Source organism: Cricetulus griseus (genome assembly GCF_003668045.3).
Source record: "Cricetulus griseus strain 17A/GY chromosome 1 unlocalized genomic scaffold, alternate assembly CriGri-PICRH-1.0 chr1_0, whole genome shotgun sequence".
NCBI lineage: Eukaryota > Metazoa > Chordata > Mammalia > Rodentia > Cricetidae > Cricetulus > Cricetulus griseus.
The window spans coordinates 145,615,816-145,638,895 of record NW_023276806.1 but is presented as its reverse complement, the minus strand read 5'-3'; the positions used below and the strand labels follow the sequence as shown (position 1 = coordinate 145,638,895).

The following is a 23,080-nucleotide window of genomic DNA, read 5'->3' as shown; positions in this document are numbered from 1 at the left end:
GAATGAGCTAATAGATAAAATATGTGACTTGCTCTTTTTAGGCATAAAAAATTACTCTGAGTACTTTTTCTTTGGATTGGTATTCTGAATTTTGGATACTTTCCTATTTCAAACTTAATTTTACTCTCCATAATTGTCAGATACAATGAGATAATTGTAGATTAAACACTAAGAAAGACAGTTTTAGAAAGGAAAAGAATGTCTTAATCTTTGGGAGCTTAGAAAAGCCTGCCTTTCTTTGATAATTCACCATCTAATATGGCTACCTTTATGCAATGCTCTTAGTACCTGAAAAATGGAATATTTTAATTTTGGAACTCACCAATGGTGACATCAGAAGAACTATGTGTTTCCAAAAAGCTATTGAGATGATGCCATGTCTTAGGAATCCAATCAATGATTTTGACTAAGTCATTATTGCGTATATTCCTTTCAATTTCCATCTCTATCAGTTTCCTTCGAAGATACCTGCCTAAAAAGCCTTTCACTGGTTCTGTATGGTTTGCACATAATACCCACCTACAAAAAAAGAAAAGAAAAATCAGATATCTTTTTGCAAAATGCAAAATTTATTCCCACAGTAATTTTCATTGCATTATAAAGCACTAATGTCCCCATGTTAATTAATGGCCATAGTTTGATGCTGCAAGCGTTTAGGAAAATCTATTATCATTAAAGTTATAATAAGGTGAATTTTACTTCCTAGCTTCCAAGCATCTTATGTTCCTGAGAGTGAGTGGATGCACACATGCTGAGTGGGCTGAAATAGGAGCTTTCTTCACAGTCTCTACTCAGAAGCAGGGTGCTCTATCTTAGCCAGGCAAGTAGTAAGCAGGAAAAGAAAAGTGTTTGATTACAGTTTAAAGATCACAGAATGTCTGCTTGAAAAAGAGTGCCAGGAGAAGTGAGAATTATCCCCACAACATGGGTTGCTGTGGGCAGGATTGTCAGCAACCAAATGGAAAGACAGCCATCTTTCTGATTAGAAAAAAACCAACAACACATGCACACAAGAGCACAGCCAGCAAGATTGGCGCACGAACACACACACACACACACACACACACACACGCACACACGCTCACCCCCCCCACAGTCTTTCAAGTCCTTACCTGAAATTGTGATGTAGCTCTAAATTTGGTGATGAAGAGACTCCCTGATTCATTGTTCCAATAATATAAGGACTAGAAAAAAGAAGAGAATGGGGCATTTAGACCCGCAAGAGATGACAAGTGTCTCTCTGGCATGGACTGGCTGGCACCAATGTTCCATCATTTTGATATTGCAGACCACACTTCTCCAGAACCTTTTTGCTTTCATTTTTAATGATTCTCAATATTAATACCTTTCCCTCTGGGAAGTTTTGTGTGAACATTGGTAAAGTATGAAATTGTGTACAATGGTAGCCTCTCTAAACAAAATAATTATTTGGGAGAAAAAATGCCCACCACCACAGATCTAAGAATGCCATTGGGCCCTCCTAATTACACCAAGGACAGGAAAGTTAAGAGATTTACTAGATACACCTGATCTCAAGGATGAATGTCTACAATCCAGAGCCTGAGGCCATTAAGGGTAAGAGTCCAAGTATTAACTCCCTTTTGAGAGTGTACGAGGGGAACAGGCCCATAGAGTAAGACTAAGACACAAAGGGACACAATTAGGGAATAGCTCAGTGTGAATGCTGCATCATACCCCTTGGGGAATGAAAATTGCTCTTAAATTATAGAGGAGTTATTTTGTTTCAGAAGTCCTTTTCCAAGGTCAGGCATTTGGATCAGGGTCTCCATTCCCTGAGGGCTTGAGGAAAGTTCCTGCTTAATAAAGCAGTCATTCTTCTTATCTTTAGCAAGAAGAATTCATGTCCCTTCATTAACATATGACTGGTGCCTTTTGCCAAGGTCAATGCTAGATTCCTCAGCCCCTGATCTCAAGCCACACCCCAGACCAAATGCTTCTTGTCTCCCTTTTAGTCCCATGTGCAACTATATGATCTAAAAGGTGTAGTCTTTTTTCAAATAAATGCTGCTGGTGAAGGGACCAGCTCCCCATTTCGGCAGCCATAACAGCCTAACACGCGTTTGCCCGATCTTGCCTCAGTCACTAGGAGGTCAGATGCCTGCCTCATGGCAAGGAACCAATCAGAAGTTAGCTGGTAGTGCTATGCTTTACAGCTCTGAGTGTGCTTTATGGACAAGTGCACAGCAATGATGTGCAGAGCATAGCAATCACCCTGGGAGAGCCTGTGGGCCATAACAACCAGTTGGCCAATCAACATAGGGCAAGTCCTCCAAGCCTGGAGGCACACCAATCCTGAGCCTGTGCGTACCCCTAGACACTCCCCTTACGCTGTCCTATACGATCACTATCTCCTGGCTTCTCAAAGTCTTTCCCCAGTCATCTGCCATGGTGGGTGGATGAAAGGTCCCAGCTAACATGGAGTTAGCTCCTTAAACAACTGCAATAAAGCCTCATGCTGTTTGCATCAAGTTTTCGCCTCTGCCTGGTGATTGGGGTAGCTGAGGTCCTGGGTGGAGATCCTGGGGGCCTGAGCCTCAGGGGGGTCTTTCACTGGTAGCCATTCTGATTCACTCTCAGATCTTGTTTGTCCCCCTTCCCCCCCCTCCCCTCCCCGTGTCCCCCCATCCCAAGCCTCAGACTACACACTTCTTTAGGACCTGAACTTCACCACCCGCTCTACCCACCTCTGCCAATGCAGGTCTCTGGGATGTCTCAGAATTATAATTAAAAAAACCAGACACTATTCTATTTTAACAGTAGGCTTTAAGAGGGAACGTTTGTAATGTTAAATTGGAAAGTGACAAAAATAATGGGAATGCAAGTTCTTTTGGGGAGTCCAACTGGAGATCTAGCACTGAGGCAAGGCTTCTTTTTCTTCTCCAGTTTGGACCTTAGTTTTTCGCAAAGGACACTTTGGTCTTCTCTCTTCTATACTACTTTTTTTTGAGAGAGTATTTCACTATGTAGACCTGGCTGGCCTTGAACTCACAGACAGGCCCACCTCTGCCTCTCAAGCACTAGGATTAAAAGAGTGCGCCACCACATCCCATATAGGCTAATATAGCTCTTGAGCTTATACCCAAAACTTGCTATTTTTCAGTTATTTGAAGAGTCTTTTTAAATGAGATTCATTTATTTTAAGTATATGAGTGTTTTGTTCTCATGTATGTTGGCATACCCCAACTGTGTCTGCTGCCCATGGATGTCAGAAGTGGGTGCCAGATCTGAAGTGTTAAACCATTGTAAGCCTTTTTGTGGGTACTGGGGATCTTACAGGTCCTCTGTAAGAACAACAAATCTTCCTAGCTATCTCTCCAGCCTCCTTAAAGCTTCTTAATCATGCAGTAAGATTTGATTCCCACTTTTACCTTTATTTTATGATAATCAATTTATAGTATTTTATCACTAGCAAAGATTATTTAGAATACCAAAACTACTACAGCTAATGCCATTTATATTGTGTTCTCTATGTCTTTAGAGACAATGCTCCAATGAACATGTGGGTTTTCATATTATTTTATGTCCCTTCACTTTAGATAATAAAGCATTACATTATTGGAGTATCTGAGTGAACTAACTTCATCTCTCCAGAAAAGTTGAAATGATACTTTGGTAGGGACTGAATAGACAGCTTTAAAATATCCTTCTGGCTATCACATTCCCTATTCCAAGAATCTGACCATCCCACCATCCACACTGGTGTTCCAGCATGTCTACAGAAACTAACATTATCAAAGAAGATGTAACACTTCCATAAAAGTTCCCAAAGACCAGGTGCAGTGGTATGGGGAGATTGACGCAGAGGGATTACTGTGAAACTGAGGACAACTTGGTTAACATAATGAGATCCTGTCTCAAAGTCTCAGAAAAAACAAAACAAAACAAAACAAACAAACAAAGCAAAAGCCCTCTCAGGGGACATAGCTGTGGATGATAGGTATCCTAAAGTACACACACAGATTCTATGGAAATTTAGGATACTATTAGAAGTTCTTGCACTAATGGTAGCTTCTACAAGTTGTTTTTTGTTGTTGTTTTGTTTTAAAGATTTATTTATTATGTATATACAGTGTTCTGTCTGCATGTATCCCTGCAGACCAGAATAGGGCACCAGATCTCATTACAGATGGTTGTGAGCCACCATGCAGTAGCTGTGAGTTGAACTCAGGACCTCTGGAAGACCAGCTAGAGCTCTTGTTATCTGAGCCCTCTCTAATCCCTACTACACGTCTTAAAACACAAAAAGGCACAAAGAAGTAAATGGCATTGCCGTTTCTAAACATGGTTGTTCCAATTATTTTTATGAGCTTACCATTTGTTGTATTTACAGTTGAGGAAACCATTGAAGATATCACTCAAAGAGCCCACGTGGTGAAGATTATCTAGAATTATGACAACAGGGAGCTCCACACCATTATTGTCAGCACTGCATTGCTCAGCCAGGTTGGCAAGATACTGCTGCAATTCCTTAAAGAGACAGAACAAATACAAGAGAGATGCGTCTCCACCGAATGCAAGCAATTCACATGTTTAGGATTAGCATACTGTGTCCTTCATTCATGTTCTTTTTATTATTACCATGCACAAAGCCCATTTCAAATTCAGAGGCTGGAAATTTTAAACAAAAGAGGGACAGGAAAGTGGGTGATCTAAAACTGAAGACACGGGTGTATTTCAGCGGTTCATCCTCAGAAGGAAAGCCAGATGAGTTCTAGATGGGAACTCTCATGGTAAGCTATAAACATCAGATGTCTTTGGTTTTTGATATTCCAATAAAGTAGGTTTTTACCCAAGTTATTTCAGTTATAGACTAAAGCCAAAATGGCAACTTTTAGCTTCCTTATACACTTTCAACATTTTGATTTGAACTATTTATCTGAGTTGTATGTAAAAGCTCATCTCTAGTCCTCAAACAAACAAACAACAACAACAAAGTAGAACATTATTTACAACCTACAGATGACTGCTGTAATTGTAAACAAAGAAACCATTTCTTATATTTCACAGGGTCATTTAACAACAGTGCTTAGCATTTTCTTGAGCTTCTTAGTTATTTTTCATGCATTATTCTTGTCTAATAACTTTGAACCTAAATATGATAACCAGTTCTCTGATTGACAGTTCTCACAGATGGGTAGGTCAGAAGCAAAATTAGGTTCCTTAGAATTATCCTAATCAGCAAGAACATTTCCATAATATTTGCATATTTATAATGCCATTTTCAATTTGTAAATCTTGCTCAGGGTTAAAACAATTCCATGATCCCAATTTTTGGCAGTCAGGTAAACATATGCCCCCCACACACTAGATACTTCCTCACACTATCTATGAAGTTAAGTGAGAGAACCAACAGCAGAGTGGATAAAGCAATGCAGGGCATGGCAGAGGCATTGAGTAATATTCATTCCAGTTTCCTGATGGGCTCATAGGGAAGTAGCCTTAGAGGAATCTTGGATAGTAAGCAAAAACTCTGTTAAGTTTGAAACTATTCATTGTTTCAACACACTTTATCAAGAATTTACTATGTGCTGGATACACTGGCACTGAGAACTCAAGGACCAGTTTCTTTGTTCCAAGAACATCCATCAGATGAGCAGACAACCTGAGCAGTAAAGAACATCACAATACCATACAGAAAGTGCTGTGCATAAGACACCACACCGAGATTTAAAAGAAACCTGTCCTAGATTTGAACAACAAAATATTAGGAAAAATGTTTAAAATATTGAGAACAACTCCCTCTCCCCAAAGTTAGAAAGTACAACTGTAAGATATGTTTAAGGAAATAATAAGGATGCTGCTGTTGCAGTGGGATACAGTGCACAGTCGTGGTGTGTGAAAAGGGATGGAAGGAAAAAAAGAGACTGGATTCATGAAGAGGGAATTGGAATGTGTAGCGTAGAAAAGAGTGGACCTATGGACCATTGATACCTTTGTTTGGCTGTCAGTAGGAGGGAGCAATTTATTTATCTAAAGAAATACACAATGACTAATAAAACTAAAAACATTCCAGAAGATTATTATTTACAAAGTAGCTAGGCAATGCATACATAACTATAATTGAGATAAAATTACATTACTTTCATATATTTTGCTTTACAATGTGTAAAGATTATTTACAGCCTCTGGAAAAGACTCAAGTAGCAGAAGTACTTCTCACTAATTTTTTATGGTTGGGGAATATTTTGGTGTTTAAAAATGAGAGAAGAGCTTCCCATGTAGAAAGACAGGAATATACAAAGTCAGAAATACAAAAATATGATGTCCAAAAGACAAGTGGAGTGAGCTTTGTAAAAGAGAAATGTATGTAAATAACTAAAAAGGAAGTTTACAATCTGAAATGGTAGGTAAGAGCATGCAACATCTCCTGGTGACCACACAGACATATGTAATATTCATGGGATGAGAATCAGGTAGAGTTATGATTTTGCAATGTAGAAAGTACATTGCATAAGGAGAAAAGAGATGAGCCAAGAGATGCTGAGACTATTGAAGCCAAGGGACACTATTGTTCTAAACAGGAAAAGTGTGATATTTTGGATTGACTGTAGAAACCCAACAGAAAATACTGGAGGATTATAATTGAGCTAGATTTTAATTATGAAGAGAGATCCTATTTTCCATGATGTGAATGGATAAAACTGACAAAAGAGTGAGGGACACTTTTAGGGGAAAATTGTGGGATCCTGAGGTGTCAGGAAGGTGGTTATGGTAAAGGTTAATGGATGAGGATGGACCTCTGATATGGGCCTCATCTGCCATTTCTAAATATAATTTGATGATAGAACACACATGAAGGTTGAAAGAAAACTTTGAAATTGAGAGAATGGGCATAGTTAATGATGCTCAATTCATGTCTACCATCCAAGCCAGCACACATGGAAGCCACTATAATCATTCAAAAGAAGCAGGAGAGAGAAGGATAGACCATTAGGAATATTTTCATTTGTGAAGGTAGAAGCAAGCAGTAAAAAAAGATTAAGAAAGATCTTACCAGGCAAGTAGAAACTAAAGGAGAAATTAGAATTATGAAAGCAAGAATGTTTAAAAAGGACATTCTTTTTATATCAACATACTATATACAAAGAATCAAGAGACTTCTGACCAGCAAAACAATTGATGGGTATGTAGTAGGTTCTTAGGAATGTGATGACAGCCATGGGCCATTCATTTTTACAAACCCTGGAAAGTACTTTGTGATTCTCAGGCAAGCTTATAGGACAGAACATTTAGGTGGAGGGGGTGATGGACTTGCATTAAGCATTTGCCATCCTTACCAAGTTAGGCAAGAGAGAGCAGTATCAGCGCCTGATGGGCACAGCAATGAGATGAATTCACATCTAGACTTTGAGACTACACATAGCACTACTGTTCTATGGAGATCACATACTTGCGTTCTTGTATTTTGACTGTAGACACATTACAGATGAATGTGCCCAGGCCAGTTTTTTGATCTTTTCCTACCTAACATTCCAAGTGCCTTCAGCTGGCCACATACTCTTTACTAAATCCATTTCTATCCTTTGGGATCTGTTATATCAAATGTCACAAAGTGTAATTGTTTGTGCGCTCTGCTCTCAATCACAATATTCCAGCTGGCAGCTTAAGGGAAGGCTTGGAGTGTGGGGAGAAGAGGAACAGAATGTAAAATGAAGAGCTACCAAAAACATGAGTAGGCACGTTTCTTTTTCTGTTTGATGACTTATTTTTTGATTTTATCTTTCTTTTTTTGAGTAAGTGCTTTCTGGCCATGTCTCCTCAGTGCTGGCTAATGTTATAGCAAAAAAAAAAGAAAAAAAAAAAAAAAGCAGCAATTACATGGCTCTATTTTTTCTGCAACAAAAGAATTATTATTTCATGCCTCATTAGCATTTTATTTTAGAAGATCTATATTCCTCATTGCCTAGTACAATCCTTTTTTTTTTTTTTTTTTTGTTTTTCGAGACAGGGTTTCTCTGTGTAGCTTTGGAGCCTATCCTGGCACTCACTCGGGAAATCAGGCTGGCCTTCAACTCACAGAATCTGCCTGCCTCTGCCTCCCGAGTGCTGGGATTAAAGGCATGCACCGCCAATGCCCAGCCTCCCCTAGCACAATCTTAACTTGTCATTCCCTCTTCATTTATACTATCCTCCCACTCAAATCCTCTCCCCTCCAAAATCCAAAAAAAAAACTATGGGTTCTCTGTCAACTTGAAAATAATAAGCCATATTTTCTGGCACTAATTCTGCATCCAGCCCTACCCACAGATCATTCACACATAACACTAAGGGAGAAAAATCAGCATCTTTCATTTGTATTTTGATTTTCTTGATTACTATTATATTATTTGAACAAGATTTCTTCTTGTTTTATTTAAATATTCCTAAGAATCCTGTGAGGGCCCATAAAAGTGACTCTGTTTCATCTTCACTTAAGTTCAGAGAGTTCAAGCCCACTATTGCTCCTCCAAGGTTAAATCCACAGTATGTTTGGCCTAAGGTGTGGCTATTGTATGTCTTGCCTTAACAACAGGATATCTGGCCTAAAATATAGCTAATGCATGTCTTATCTTAACAACAGGATATTTAGTTTAGGGAGTGATTACTAGATCTTTTGGATGTTGAGAAGGTAATTACTCTTGCTTGTTCTTTGTTTCTTGGTCCCCCTCCCACCACTTTTGATTGGGGTATACAAGAGCTTTGTGTAATAAACTAGAGGCTGATTCTGGTATTCACTGGGTGCCCTCCTGAATCTATCTCTTGTCTCTTGCATATTTATTTCCTCAATCCATACTCCCCCTCTCAGGTATGGAAAGGATAAGTTGGCTGGACCAGACAGAAACCCAGCAAAGTGGGCTATGACAGATATCCCCCCAATCGTGACAGAATCTCACCCCTGACCACTTAGCAGTAACAAAATCTGAACTGAGCAGTCTCTTTGCTGATCTGAAAAGCAAAAAACAAAAACTAACTATAAAAATCTTCAATTAGAAACAATTTAATGACCATTATTAAGAATTTCCTCTAGTACTAAAATTTTTAAAAGGATTGCTGAAACCAAAAAGAATATTTAGAAATAAGTGGTTTTTCAGAAAGAGAATACTTTGTTGGAGGAATTGACTATACACTGTCAAACTGTATCTCACCGACTTTTAGAACTGATATGTTTAATTCTAGCCATCTATAAAATGATCCTACACTTAATCAAAATGCTTTGGTCTCCTCTTCTAAATCTGTTTTACTTATTTTCTAACCACTTTTTTTCTTTTGTTTTAGTTTTTCAAAACTTGTGTAGAGTTTTGGCACGTCAACACTGAAGAAAAGCCAAAGAGAACATAGGGTATGCCCAAGAGACCTCAGAGTTCTTTTATCTTTTGGCTGGAAAGAAAAGTACAGTGGGCTAAAAGGCTTTCATGTGGAGATATGAGGGAAAAGGAACACAGGAGACATTAAATATGCAGGTGGGAACAAATGAGCAACTGTTTCCTTCTAATTCAGCTTAAAGAGAAGTCAAGTTTGCCACCTTCGGTTTTCTGTCATTCTTCATTTCTGGTGACAAAGAATGGCACAACCACAGTTTGAAAAGAGCCGGACTCCAAAGAAATACTCATAATTTACAGGATTTTTTTTTATGTGGTGATATGTAATTTGCACACAATTTCAAATCTTGATTGATGAAGACACTTCTAGATAAATACCAGTTGTTTTCTTACTTATCTATGACTTACCTTACTTGACTTGTGGTCCACATTAAAGGTAGCAATTGCATCCTCAGTTTTTTTCCTCCCAGATTTGGCTATTACATATTCCGCAAGTTTGTTTGCTAAATAGGTCTTTCCAGTACCACTTGGTCCTGAGAGTATAATTCTATGGTGCTCCATCAGCAAGTTAAAGTACCTTTGGGTAATTGGTTTAGGGATCAGTGTATCAAAAACAAAACTGTCCAGACTATTTTCTTCTACCCCTGAAGGAGAAAAATCAAAGGGAATAATAAGCATTATTGATATGTTTTTTTTTGATAGAATTAGAAACACATTATGAAGCCAAAATAAAGCTTTGTTGTTCATAAGAATGTAGGTCTTGCACAATAATTTTCTAGCTATTTCTAGCTTGCAAGCATTGGTTGTCATTTGAACATTGGTAAGAAGGTACAGCGAATAACTAAACTGCCTCCTGCTTAAGCTGCCCTCTACTGCCAGCTGCATGGTATGGTTTCCATTATTGCTTAAAGAAAGAAAAAAAATAACTTTAAATTTGCTAAAATAAATAAATGTGCTAATTTCGAAATGCATGCACGGTGGTAGAGAAGAAAATGAGATGTGTAAGATCTGTAGAGAAGCAGAATGGGGAAACGGCTTCCTGAGGGGTCATCCAGGTGTAGTAAAAGACAACATGAGTTCAAGACCAGTTGAGACTACACAGTGAGACCCTGACTCAAAAAGTCATAACTAAAAGGGCAATAACTGGTGTTTTTCTCTACCCCATCCTTATTACCTTCTGTCACTCATAAAACACCCCAGCTGTATAACCATGTAAGCTTTTGAAAAAATGCAAATTACAGTGTTTGGGAAAGGATTAAGAAGAGTGTAACATTATTTCCTTTTACTAACCCAACTACTTTAGTCATAAAACCAAATATTGACGAATCCCTCTATTAACATACAGTTTATGTAGATACTGCCTCATTCTCAAACACACTTAAACAAAGGGCTAGAGAGACCAGCCTGTGCCAGACATTACATTAGCTATAACCAGTCACAACAGCAGAAGCCCAGGAAGCAGCATGCCTCATCCCTGGTTCTTGATGTTCATTCTCTCTCTACTGTGGATGTTTATTAAATACACATACTTTCAGCTCCAAAATATGGTGATGAATATATTAGTCCAGGAAACACAATAACTTTCATTGAAAGCTTGTCTCATAAAGAGGAGTCAGAAAAATCTCTAGAAGCTGAAACTCCCCTAGTTGCCTTTCTTCTAAAAGTCTTGGGAACTCTTCAGAACTATATTTTTAGACAAACCAATGTCCATTTCATACTAAAATTATCCCAGAGGTTAATACAATTTATAAATGTATGCAAACTTTAACAAACTGCAAGTGCAAAAGAAAAAAGGGGGAGGGGTCTGGGTAAAAGTTGTACTCTTCTTTTTACCTTTCAGGTTCACAGTGATGATATTATTATCTCCAACCAGGTATCCACAAGGTAGCAGTTCAGGCACTTCTAGGTTATGAGATCTAATTAAATCTCCTATACAGTAGCTAGCAATACAGTCAGAGCTCAGACCAAGACTAGAGGAGTTATCAATTCGGAACACATATTCCTAAAGTGGGCCACACACACAAAGAAAAATAAAAGTCAAAACAGAGCTTCAACTCATCTGTAACAAGTACAAATTCATTAGGATATAAAGCTGCTTGCCAAGAATTTTGATTCATAATTTTGTCTATGGCCAGACTACTCTGAACATACTCTGATCTCAGAAGCTAATCAGGGTTGGGCCTGATTAGTACTTAGATGGGAGACCACTGGCATATTCAATACTGTAGGTTTTGGGGTGAAAAGATGGCTCAGTGGTTAAGAACAGTTGCTTTTCCAGAAGACCTAGGTTCAGTTCCTAGTACCCAGATGGCAGTTCACAACCATCTGTAACTCTGGGCCCTAAAGATCTGATGTCATTGTTTTGGCCACAGACACCAGACATGCATATGGTAAACAGACTTACATGCAGACCACTCAGACATATAAAACAGATACATTTTTAAAAATCAAAAAAAAATTTGGACCAACTATATAAGAGCTGTTATATTAAACAAGGAGAGAAATCCTTCCTTATTGAGATGGGAAAGAGATCAGATATATATCTATATATGAGCTATGAAGTTAAGTAAAACATCAAGGTGAAAATATGAAAACTGCTATCAGGCTACCTTCAAAAGCTTACCTTAAACAGACGCCTAATGACACCATCTAAGACATCCCATTTGGTTTTGCCGCTAACACCAATGGATCCTATCAAATATGCCTGAGTCTTCTGGTCCTTAGTGAGAACAAAAAGAAGAAAAGGCTCAACCATTTTATTAATTTGTCACTATACTTGTCATTAAAATGTACTAATGTAGTTGCTGCTTAAGATTGCATGTGGTAGGTTATATAAAAGAAAACATACTCCAGCAAATTAGTCAACCAAGCAAATAAAGTAATAGCTAGAACAATAGCAAAGAGAGAGAGCTTGGCTGGCACAGTACGCAAAGGGAATGTGGCGCATAAGCAGTTCAGACAGAAGGCAAGGTGACAGTATCACAGAGAATCGCTTTCCATACTGATGGACTTGATACATTCCTCCTAGTAGAGGCCACATGAAAGAAGACAGAATGGATCTTATGAAACAAACATAGAACTTCATCTCACTATTTTATGATTTTTATCTTTGATAAAACAGTTTTCATTTAAATTTAATACAAATGTAACATTAACAACAAAGTTATCCACACTACTGTGACATTTACCTATTTGAAAACAGGTGAGGCTTTGAAGCTATCAGAAAGTGTCTAAGAACCCACCAGAGAAACTGACAAGACTTATTATGGAATATATTATAATAGTAGAAATAGTGGTCTCATATCTATATTATTTATAGGATGAATTATTGATTTTTTCTAGGAATATGAGAAATATAAATATTCTGTCAGCTGTATTTAAGCTGAAATATTTTTTTGTTAGGTGGAAATAATTACATGAAATAATAATTGTGATGTCAGTAAGTAGAATTAGTTAACAGGTGCAATCCTGGTTTCTATAGCCTAGTGGTCCTTAAAGTATAGCAAATAATCATTGAGCCAAACCTTTAGAACACATGGATTCTATAACACATAGTAGTTACCTGTTAAGAACACATCTGCCTATTAGGAAAGCAACTATTAAGAAATGTGAACAGAGGTCAATCACTCAGCTGACACTAACCCTCGGGTTCTTTATTTGTAATACTGAACACTGTCAGTGTAAATGATCATCACCATTTTTACTGACATTTAATCTGAGTTAGAAGTCAAATCTTTCTTTTTTAGAAAAAGCTCACAAATGCTTAGCTAAGTGGTTTTGATATTTACTATTGTTAGGTGTGAAATATTTATGTTCCCCAAATTCATGTGTTGAAGACCCGATCTCCAGTGTAATAATGACTGAGCAATGAGGCCTCTGGGAGGCATTTAGGATCAGTGCAAGTCATGAGAATGAGGACATTAGGGTAAGGGTCATGTCTTTGGCACAGCTTCTCTCTTCCTTTCAGAGACACCAAGGAAAGGGACTATGAGAACCAATCAAGATGTTGACTATCTGCAACCCAGAGTGCCCACACCAGCATCCAAACTGGTTAGATGTTTGGACTTGTCTGCCTCTGGAACTGGTAGAAAATAATCTTTTTAAAGCCATCTCTACCAAATCATTTCATGTGGCAGGCTTTACATACCTAAACAATGCTCATGAATTGTACTGGAAAAAGATATTGAAACGTGCTGTTATTTAGAGTTGTTCTGGGTGGGAAAACTTTTTCTTTTCTAGTATGTTTACAGTGAAGTGAATATGGGTGCTTATACAATGCAATAGAATATCTGCTTTTTAAATTACATGGAGTTTATGTTTCCCTCAGACCACAAGACATAAATGGTCACGTGGGTATAGGAGGCAGAAGTCTGCAGCTCAGGTGGAAAGATTAGGATGATGGATTACTTCCAACATTTTCACAAGCAGTATTTCACTTTTAAAACTCAAGTACTCTATTATTAAACTTTGATATATTTTACTATTTTTAATTAAAAAGTACAAAAAATGCATTCTGGGATACTAAGTAACAGAACAATTAAAAATCCCTTTGTGTTTTAGGACACAGAGTCAAGCAGGATTAATTAGAAGATAGTATTTGAATATAAAAGTTATACAGTTGCCTGATCAGGTAGGACTAAGCTTAAGATGGACATGGAAAAGTGGCATTAATGGAGTGTGAGCTACTGATTTCAGTAGACCGTCTTTCTGATTCTACAGTATTCAATGTCTTTACAGTCTCCTGTTTGTTATAAAGACCACATCAAGAGCTTTAGTGACCCACACATGGTGATGTCCTGTCTCTATCCTTTCATCTATATAACATATTCATCTGGCACCAATGCAAAGAAGCAGGGTAACTACAAGATCAAACAACATATCAAAATTGATATGTTCTAATTCTTGACTTACAGAGAATATAAGATTAGGGAAATACCTTTGCTCGACCATAGCCCTTGCTTATGGAGACTATAATTTTCACACTGCGGCCATCCTTATGTCCAGTTGCATCACCAGTGTCATCTAGCAAAATATCTACAGAATCCAAAAGAAACATAATCACTACAGAGCAACATTAACGAGGGTTTCTTCCTGTCCATCTTTTCTCGTTCCTATATTGTCCAATGGAACCTATTTTCCATGTTAGCCTAACTGGTTAGAAAATCCTCAGCTCTCAAGAGGATTAATTATATGGTGGGACTCAGATTTATATTTTAGCATTTATTTCTGCTTGCAAAGATTTTTACTTAAAGGTTGGGCAATTGCCTTTGAATGAGGAATAAGTTTTATTCTATTGCAGATAGGTCTAGATAATAATTGAGTAATATCCAGGTACCATTTTAACGGTAACAAACTGAACAGCAATCTAGTTTTCATTATATGAATGCAAGGATGCAGAGATGTGAGTAACTGTCAAGTGAAACATTTTCCAAGCATTTGGTACATCATATAGTTGAGACAGTATTTTCCTCATATCTATTACTATTAGGTATTGTTATTAAGCATGATATTGTACATACCTATAGAAATAAGTTACTCATTGTTCTCCTTTACCCCTTACATTAACAGCTTCAAAACTAAAATTTCATTTTAACAATACAATATTCCAATAGTTACTGAAGCATGCAAAATCTTAATAGCATTTATAATACCAGCTTAAAAAATATATTACAGCAGATAAATGTCCAATTTGACGAACTGGTATGGAAAACATCCCACATAAATTTTTCCTTCATCAATGATGCTATTATTGTGTCATGCCTAATATGAAGACACTGTTGTGTGGATAAAGATAATTTAGTCATATGCTAAAGACTGCATGTGTCTGACCCAGCTGCACTGATAAATTCATACAGACAAACACCGTGACTATTAGCATCATCAAAACAATTTATTAAGACAACTCCTGGACATGGAATATTTCTATTTTTGTTTGACACAGAGTCTCTCTCACAGGCTAGCCTGGAACTCATGGCAATCCTTGTCTCCTGAGTGCTGGGATTACAGATGTGAGCAACCATACCTTCCTGGAATGGCTTCTATTGTATCAATAATAATTAAATGTATAATTTTACAAAGGAAGAGGCAAAAATTACTTAAAGATCAAATAATTAATAAAGAACTTTATTATAATAATTATTTATAATTAATAGAGCTTTGGCATATGGAAATTTCATTTAAAGTTTTATTATTATAACTATTAATATTATTGCAAGTAGGTTAAATGCAGGTCTTTTTGAAATTTTCCTTCTGTATATATGTTTCTCTTATTGGTTGATGAATAAAACACTGATTGGCTGATTGACCAGGCAGGAGGTATAGGCAGGGCTAGGAGAGAAGGAGAATTCTGGAAAATAGAGGCAGATGGAGTCACCATGTAGACCGCTAAAGGAGTAGCAGGTCTGGATCCTTCTCCAGGAAGGTATGACCACGTGGAAATTCTTAGATTAATAGAAATGGGTTAATAATTAAGACAGAACTACCCAAGAAGAAACTCTAGTCACCAGCCAACACTTTTGTACTAATATAGCATTCATGTGCTTATTTGGGGCTCAAAGGCTGAGGGACTAGCTGGGACAGAGAACCTCTGCAACAAATTTATTTTCATTATTTATTTTGTATTTTTGAGATAGAGTTTCTCTGTGTAGCCCTGGCTGTCCTGGAATTTGCTCTGTAGACCAGGCTGAACTCACAGAGATCTGCCTGCCTTTGCTTCCCAAGTGCTGGGATTAAAGGCGTGCACCACCACTGCCCAGAAGCTTTCTGTGTTCTTAGCATGCATTCTCTCAAGGAGCTCAATCCCAGTCCTCTCCCTCACTGTAAAGTTTTAAGTTATCAAAGATGATCTTTACTAGAATTTATTTTCCTACTTACAGAATGTACATATATATCAAACTATAAAACTTATCCTATCGAGACATATAAATATTAGCCCAATAAATTTGTTTCTTAAAAAATATTTCAATTATTTTGTTCCAGTTTTGGGAGTTTAGAGCAGCATGCCATTGGCTGTTCATATTTAAACTTCTTATAATTCATGGCCAAAGTTCTTCCTCAGTTAATCATAAATATTCATAATGCTTAGTTATTCATAAATATTCATAAGCATCCAGTAAATACTCAGCAAGCATTAAAAAAAAGAGCGAGAAAGTAATCTGGATATTGAGGTGCACATCAAAGTAGAAAAAATAAACTTCTTGTTTCTCTGGATGCATGCTCTCAACAAAGTGATTTCAGAATATTCTGGAAGTAAACAGGGCAGTGAAATAGACAGGAATTGACAGAGAAGGTCCTAGGTAGATAGGCATTTCTCTAGGAGGTGGGGTTTGAGAGAAGACCAGAAGGCTGAGAAGTCCTAGACAAGCAAAAAGTCAGGAAAACTGGTTCAGAAAAAAATTTTAAAAAAGGAAAAAGGAAAAGGAAAAAAAAAGAAAAACTATAAAAGACTTGTTTTAAGAGATGGGCATGAGCTTGGCATAGTGGTTCATGTAATCCTAGCACTTGTGAGAAAAAGGCAGGGAAATGGGGAGAACAAGGCCAGCCTTAACTACATAATGAGTTCAGGCTACATGTTTTGGCTACTGGGATACCTACATAAAAGCCTGAACCTAAATCCACACCCATTAAAAACAAACAAACAAAAGTCTCAGAGTTCTAGCAACATGCTCATGACAGAGAGAAGATAGAGAACAAGGGGAGAGCAAGGGGTCCTCTGAAATGATGGCGAGTTGGTAGCTGTCCTTCAAAAGAGATATACCTTGCTTGATAACCCAACATGTCTGTCCTTCACTTCATGTTACATTCATTCTTAAAACTAAGCTTAAACTATGAAAATCTCCTGACAACTTGGAGTAAATACCATTGAAAAAATAAATGATGTCCCTGGCCTTTATATAGATAGATAATTAAGCCAAAACTCCAGGCAATGATTCATCAAGAACAGGGCTTAAATCCTACTTATTCTCTATGCTGAGTATATGAACTTGACCAGTATGACCACAGTCATGTTCCTAAGGCTTGGTTTATGCCTATGTAAAATGTAGTAACTACCTACCTTGAGGGACTATTAAGAAGATGAAAGATAATATTTAAAAGATGACACATTTTATATGGCTCATAAGTTTTGTTGTCTACAATATTATGACTTTCTCTGTGTGCCCAATATTCAAATTCTCCTCTTGGCAGTAGGGTAATTATGGTATATCTCACTCTGGTGAGACTCCAGATCACCTGAGGTAACAACTCCCAGGAGAATATAAGCTCCAGTCATGAATTCTCTGCAATTGCTTAGTGGAAAAACAAGCTACAGTCCCAAATGGTTATAAACATTGTCTGAATTATTTGAAGTGTTAGTTCTTTTTCGGCCTAAAGGAGGGAAAGGTTTTTTTTTTTTTATTGTGTATTTTTTATATTATGAAAGGCCATCAAAATGGAATTTCAAAAATCTGACTTTTATTTGGAGATGTTCCTCAATAGACATGAAATCAATTTCAGCACTTAATATCATTTCCTTCTCTTTCTCCTTCTCATCCTCTGATCCCTGTGCATCTAGAATTTGGCTCAGCATCCTGACTCTACAGTGCTGTCTAGTTACCCAGGCACATGTATAGCACTGGTTTCCAGTGTCATCTGGTGGTTGTGCCATGCAATTACCACAGATCCCCATGTAAACAGTTCCTAAAGGAAATTTCTATGGCCATGATTGAATGTCACAGGAAGAGTTATACCTTATAATTGAATTATGCATCAGATATGAAGATGAAATTATGTCATATGACTCTATTTGAAATCGAATCAGAGCTGTACCCTTGTTCCATCATTATTATGCTGAATACAATAAGAGAATCCAGCATGTTCTCTTCCTTTGTTGAAAATTTAATAGAGCTACAGAATGGGTGATAGAGGAGCATTATGATTTGAATCCAGCATCATGAAGGATAGTGCAGTCATTTAGAAGCTGGCCCTGTACACTGAAAACTCTATTAACTGGCATGGAGTTATTATTGTTATATTCATGAGGACCAATCACCATGGATGTTATTTATTCCTATTCATCTTATTCATAATCATAGAAGAAGTGCTTCACTGCGATTTTTGTTGTTTTTTCTTTTTGAAATACAGAAAACTGTACCTCTAAGATTCTATATTGGAGAATGTTTTTCTAAATTTACAAAATAAACTCCCAGGACTTGAGAGGGAGTGGCAGCTGGAGCTCTGTACATGGTCAGATGGTCTATATAGTCAGATCCAGTCTTCCTAGAACTAATTAAATAAACAAACAAAATAAATAAATCTACTATTTTGGAGGACTGTGAAGAAAAGAGAAGGTTTTCCTAACCTCAGGCTGTCCCCAAGCCCCAAGGAGAGTCAAGAGTAAGCTTGCTGGGATCTGAGCACATACAGGCACTGACTCACCTGAGGTAACCGACTCTGTGATGTTCAGGTTGTTGAGTGAAAGCCCTAAGGACTGGCGAGAGGAAGAGGAAGAGGCCGTGCTTGAAGACTCCGATGGAGGCCGAGCAGGTTTAGCTGTGTTACCAGTCTCCGCCTTCAACCGGTCATTTTCAGCTTTCAGTATTTCAATTTCATTCTGTTGTGAAGAGGAAAAAGGTGGGGAAAAAAGGAGTTTGAGAAAATGACACAAAATGTTGTCATACACTTCATTTGTATGCTTGCTATGGCCAGATGTCAAACAAACATAAATTGTGAAAAAAGGATTTTATTTCAAAGAAGAAAAGAGAACCCTTCCCCCATTGCACATGCATGAGTTGCTACATTCTTCAAAACAGACATATTACTAATGTCATTATTTGGGTACTGAGAAGTAACCAGGGCCTCACACACACAAGGCAAATGTTCAATACTAAGCTATATGTGCCAGCCTGTTGATAAAACATACTTTTTAGATTAAAAATTAAGCATACAGCCCAATATTTGAGTGACTGCCTTACATTTACAAGGCCCAAAATTCAGTTCTTGGTATGGCGGAAAACAAAACAAAACAAAACAAAAAAACAGGCTGAAGAGATGGCTCAGCAATTAAGAGTAGTTTAAATTCCAGCACAGATGTAACAAACTGAACATCTGGTATCCTTTAACCCCAGTTCTTGGTGGGACAAACTGGGGATAGAGGCAGCAGGGATCACTGGGGCTTGCTGATTTCTATGCTAGCTGTAAGTTCAGGGAGTGATTCTGCCTCCATTGAATATGCAAAGACTGATAGAGGGCAAGAGAAAACTCATGACCTTCCTGCCTATCTGCATGAACACACACACACATGTGCGTATACATTCACAAAGACAAACACAAATAAACTAAATCTTAAAAGAATGTAACTGGATGCTTCCTAATATTTTCCTTTTTAATTTTTAGAAACAATTCAATTATGTATATATGTGTTTCTATGTGTGAGGGTTTGTGCTTATGAGTGCAATGCCTCCAGAATTCCAAAGAGGGTGTCAGATTCCCTGGAAGTGGACTTTCAGGAGCTTGTGAGCCACAATATGTGCTGGGTGCTGGGTGCTGAACTCTGGTCCTCTGGAAGAACAGAAAGCAATCTTCATGCCAAACCTTCTAAACAGCCCTAATCCCACTCCTGTTAAAAACCGTATTAAACTTTCACAGGGCAAGGATGCTAGTTACATTTCTGTGAATTTATGCCAACTGGACAAACTAGGCAAAGCAAAGATAATTACAAGGTGATTTAAGCTCCTTCCACATCCCAGCTAACAAATGGGAGCAGTTTTGTTTTGCAGAACAGGGCACCACACTCAGGCAAACCACAGAAACCTGTCTGTCTCGACAGCAGTAGATAAACTGCTTAGCATTTGCTTTGCTTATTTGCAGAGTCTGGGGAAGCAAGTCATCATAGCTTTACAAGGATGAAACCGAAGGAGTCAGGGCACAGACCTCCGACTATAGATGCGTCTGAAAGTGCAAAGGCTTTGCTATCAAAGACAGCATTCAAAAATCACTTCTACTCCCATAGCCCAAAGTGTGTGATGAATGACTCTAGTTTTCCTCATTATTTTTGCTTTTCAATAGAAAATGGGTAGAAGTCAAACTTCAAAAGAACATCTTTTAAGAGCCAACACAAAGGTAACTCATGGGAAAGTAAAGGAGAAAAAAAAATCATAGTAGTTTCTTAAAACTCAACTCCTTGCCTGAATCCATTCACTTGTATGTGTATCTTGAATTGCCCTGTTTGCCAGTTTGCCCTTCCCATGCCAGCCTGGATTTGAGCAAATCCCCCATTTGGTATTAACAACTGATTTGTAAAGACTGAAAAAAAATAGACTATGTTTCCATGGTGGTTTTAAAAGTAGAATTTGTTATCTAACGGCTATGAGAGGAGAAAAGGTTGGCTTTTATCTTTCCATTTTGTTCCTTGAAGGAGGATGTGCAGACCTGCATCCGGTTCATGGCTTCCCGGATCTGATCAAGATGATGGGCTGAGCTGAGGGCCTCCAGTCTTATATCCGTTAATTTTAATTCCTTTTCTCTGAGCTCGCTCTTCAGCTGTAGAATAATCTCTGCCTCAGCCTCCGTGCATTCACAGATCCTAAAGGAAAACCAAGCACAAGACAGGTCATCAGGGGAAGCCAGAGGATTGGGAAGAGGAATGGGTCTTCTAAAGGCTGAACTTCAGTAATATCCACCAGGTACAGCAATTCTTTGCTGCTGGCAAAACCTACAGCAAAGGAGAGTTTTACCAGCACCCATTCACGGATTCCAAACTGAAAACAGCTATTCTTCTTTTTATCTTTTTGTCCTGTATTCTGAAGTTTAAAGTCAGTCTGGTATTATGGAATAAAAAGCGATTCTCAGAACTCCCTGGTGGCAGATGTGGAGAGAAGCCATGTGACATTTCATCCTGTATTTGTCAGGGGGCTTAGTCCTCCATTTGTAACATGAAATTCTCCATTTTAAAAGCCAAATCATCATATTCTCAAAATGTTGATTCTCCTTTTATATAAAACTGTGCAAACAATAACCTTATTTGCCTCCATGCTGTCATTCAGCTTCCATGAAAATCCAATATAAATATTGTGGAAAGTAAATTACAGAGATTAGTTTTGGACATTTAAATAATGGATGAGTGTTACATAAACTTCCTGTTGGACGCTGAAGTCTTAGAAGATCACAGCTAATGAAGCTAAGCCACCAATTTCAACCCACGCCAGCAAGCTAGCTGGAAACTATCTGAAGGTCGTATCCCCTATATCCTTATTGCTTTGTTGAGGTTTTATGGAGGCTTTGTTAGAGACAATCTGGCAAGAGAGTCTTTATATTAACTAATAACTCCCTCATTTCAAATCCGAAGGCTTAGGTAGTTGGTCACAAACATTTTCCTTAGATAAGTGATGAAATTATGTAGTCAAAGCATAGTGGTACTATTTCCTTTGCAGTTCTATGACAGTCATTGTCACTGAGCATAGAAGAAAATTTGCATTAAATACTTAATTAAACATATGGAATTATCTCATCAATTACATTTTACATGCTGTGTTTTTTTCTTCTACTATCAGAATTTGGCTGCTATAGAAATGTCATGTTATTGAATGCAACTGAAGATAAATGGATTTTGGGTTGGTTTGGGAAACTAATGTTTAGTTGAAAAACAAGGGACTATGTGAGGCTGTAACACATGCGAAGGATTTTAGAAAAGGACAAAAACATCCATGGCTAGGTTAGAACCTGTGTCTTCACAATTTCATGCAACACTCTCTTTTACCGGGATCTATGCTTGTAGATCACAGGGCCATTTTTTCGTTTCTTGGGTGGCCAGACAAGGGGTGACCTGCACATATGCACAGTTAGACAGACACATGGATAAATGCAAGTAAAAAAAAGAGAATGATTTAGAAAAATGTAGAATGAGATTGAGAAACATGAGATACTAATAGAAAATATAAGAAAAGCAGATACTGTCCATCATTTTTAGCAAGAATTGAAATGATTGATAGAAACAGATGCTGTGTTTTTAAGAGTGAACCTGACTGTATTTACAACATAGCCATGGGCCTGGGAGGAAGTCAATTTTGAAAAGTAGGTCAAAATGCTACAAAGGGAGTGACTTACGCTGAGGCCGACTGGGAGGGCTTCATGGATGTGGAGCCACAGTCACCAGCATTGTGGGGTAGCTTGGGGGATGCTGGCAGAGATGAATCTGTCAGCTCTTCAATATCCGAATGTGAGGAAGGTGGCTTGGTGGACTTTTTCTTCCCAAAGGCTTGTTTGAAAGAGCTTCTCAGCTGCAAGAAGGACAGACGTTACACTTTCGTCCATCTGAACTTGGAGGGATCAGCTGTGGGGCGTTAGTTTGCAGGTGCCATCCTAGCCACTGCCTGGGGTCAGTATATGTAAGCAGAGTATTAACAATGGCAGCACAGTACCCTAAGACCAATACTGTGCTCTGTGTCTCCCTTTTGTTCTTGTATTAATCCAGCACAGCGCAAACATGGAGGGCTTTTAAATAGTGCGAGGTCAAGGGCATGGCTGTCAGAGCACTCATTTAAAACTAAGTACCTTGAAGGGATCTCTGTTCCCAAGGCTTCTCTCTTCAAGGCAATTTGTTTTAAATGGCCACTTTAGCGCTACAATCAAGTCATATCCTGCTGACAGTACAAACTTAAAAAGCAAAATGAAATCAAATTCACCTAACACTTCATTAATTGTGATTTTTTTCTATTCAAATTCCCAATTCCAAGACTATTCAAAACCAGAATTGGTATCCCCTACAGCTCTATTCAGAAAGTGGT

The 23,080-nt window shown here is 37.9% G+C and overlaps 1 protein-coding gene across 7 annotated transcripts in view; it reads right to left on the bottom strand.

Moving 5' to 3' along the window:
- The window catches only part of Nav3 (neuron navigator 3), a 219,292-nt gene that overhangs the window by 10,969 nt on the left and 185,243 nt on the right, over window positions 1–23,080 (bottom strand). For 4 of the 7 annotated variants that reach the window (XM_027392445.2, XM_027392446.2, XM_027392450.2 and 1 more), the window contains 11 exons: window positions 22,848–22,949; window positions 22,401–22,573; window positions 20,727–20,880; window positions 18,735–18,909; window positions 14,257–14,354; window positions 11,944–12,039; window positions 11,154–11,322; window positions 9,729–9,964; window positions 4,334–4,488; window positions 1,113–1,184; window positions 323–519 (listed from right to left, as the gene is read on the bottom strand). In XM_027392445.2, coding sequence (XP_027248246.1) covers window positions 323–519; window positions 1,113–1,184; window positions 4,334–4,488; window positions 9,729–9,964; window positions 11,154–11,322; window positions 11,944–12,039; window positions 14,257–14,354; window positions 18,735–18,909; window positions 20,727–20,880; window positions 22,401–22,573; window positions 22,848–22,949 — 1,627 coding nt within the window. The remainder of the gene's footprint in view (window positions 1–322; window positions 520–1,112; window positions 1,185–4,333; window positions 4,489–9,728; window positions 9,965–11,153; window positions 11,323–11,943; window positions 12,040–14,256; window positions 14,355–18,734; window positions 18,910–20,726; window positions 20,881–22,400; window positions 22,574–22,847; window positions 22,950–23,080) is intronic. The other 3 variants (XM_027392448.2, XM_027392449.2, XR_004772196.1) reach the window with 2 other exon arrangements.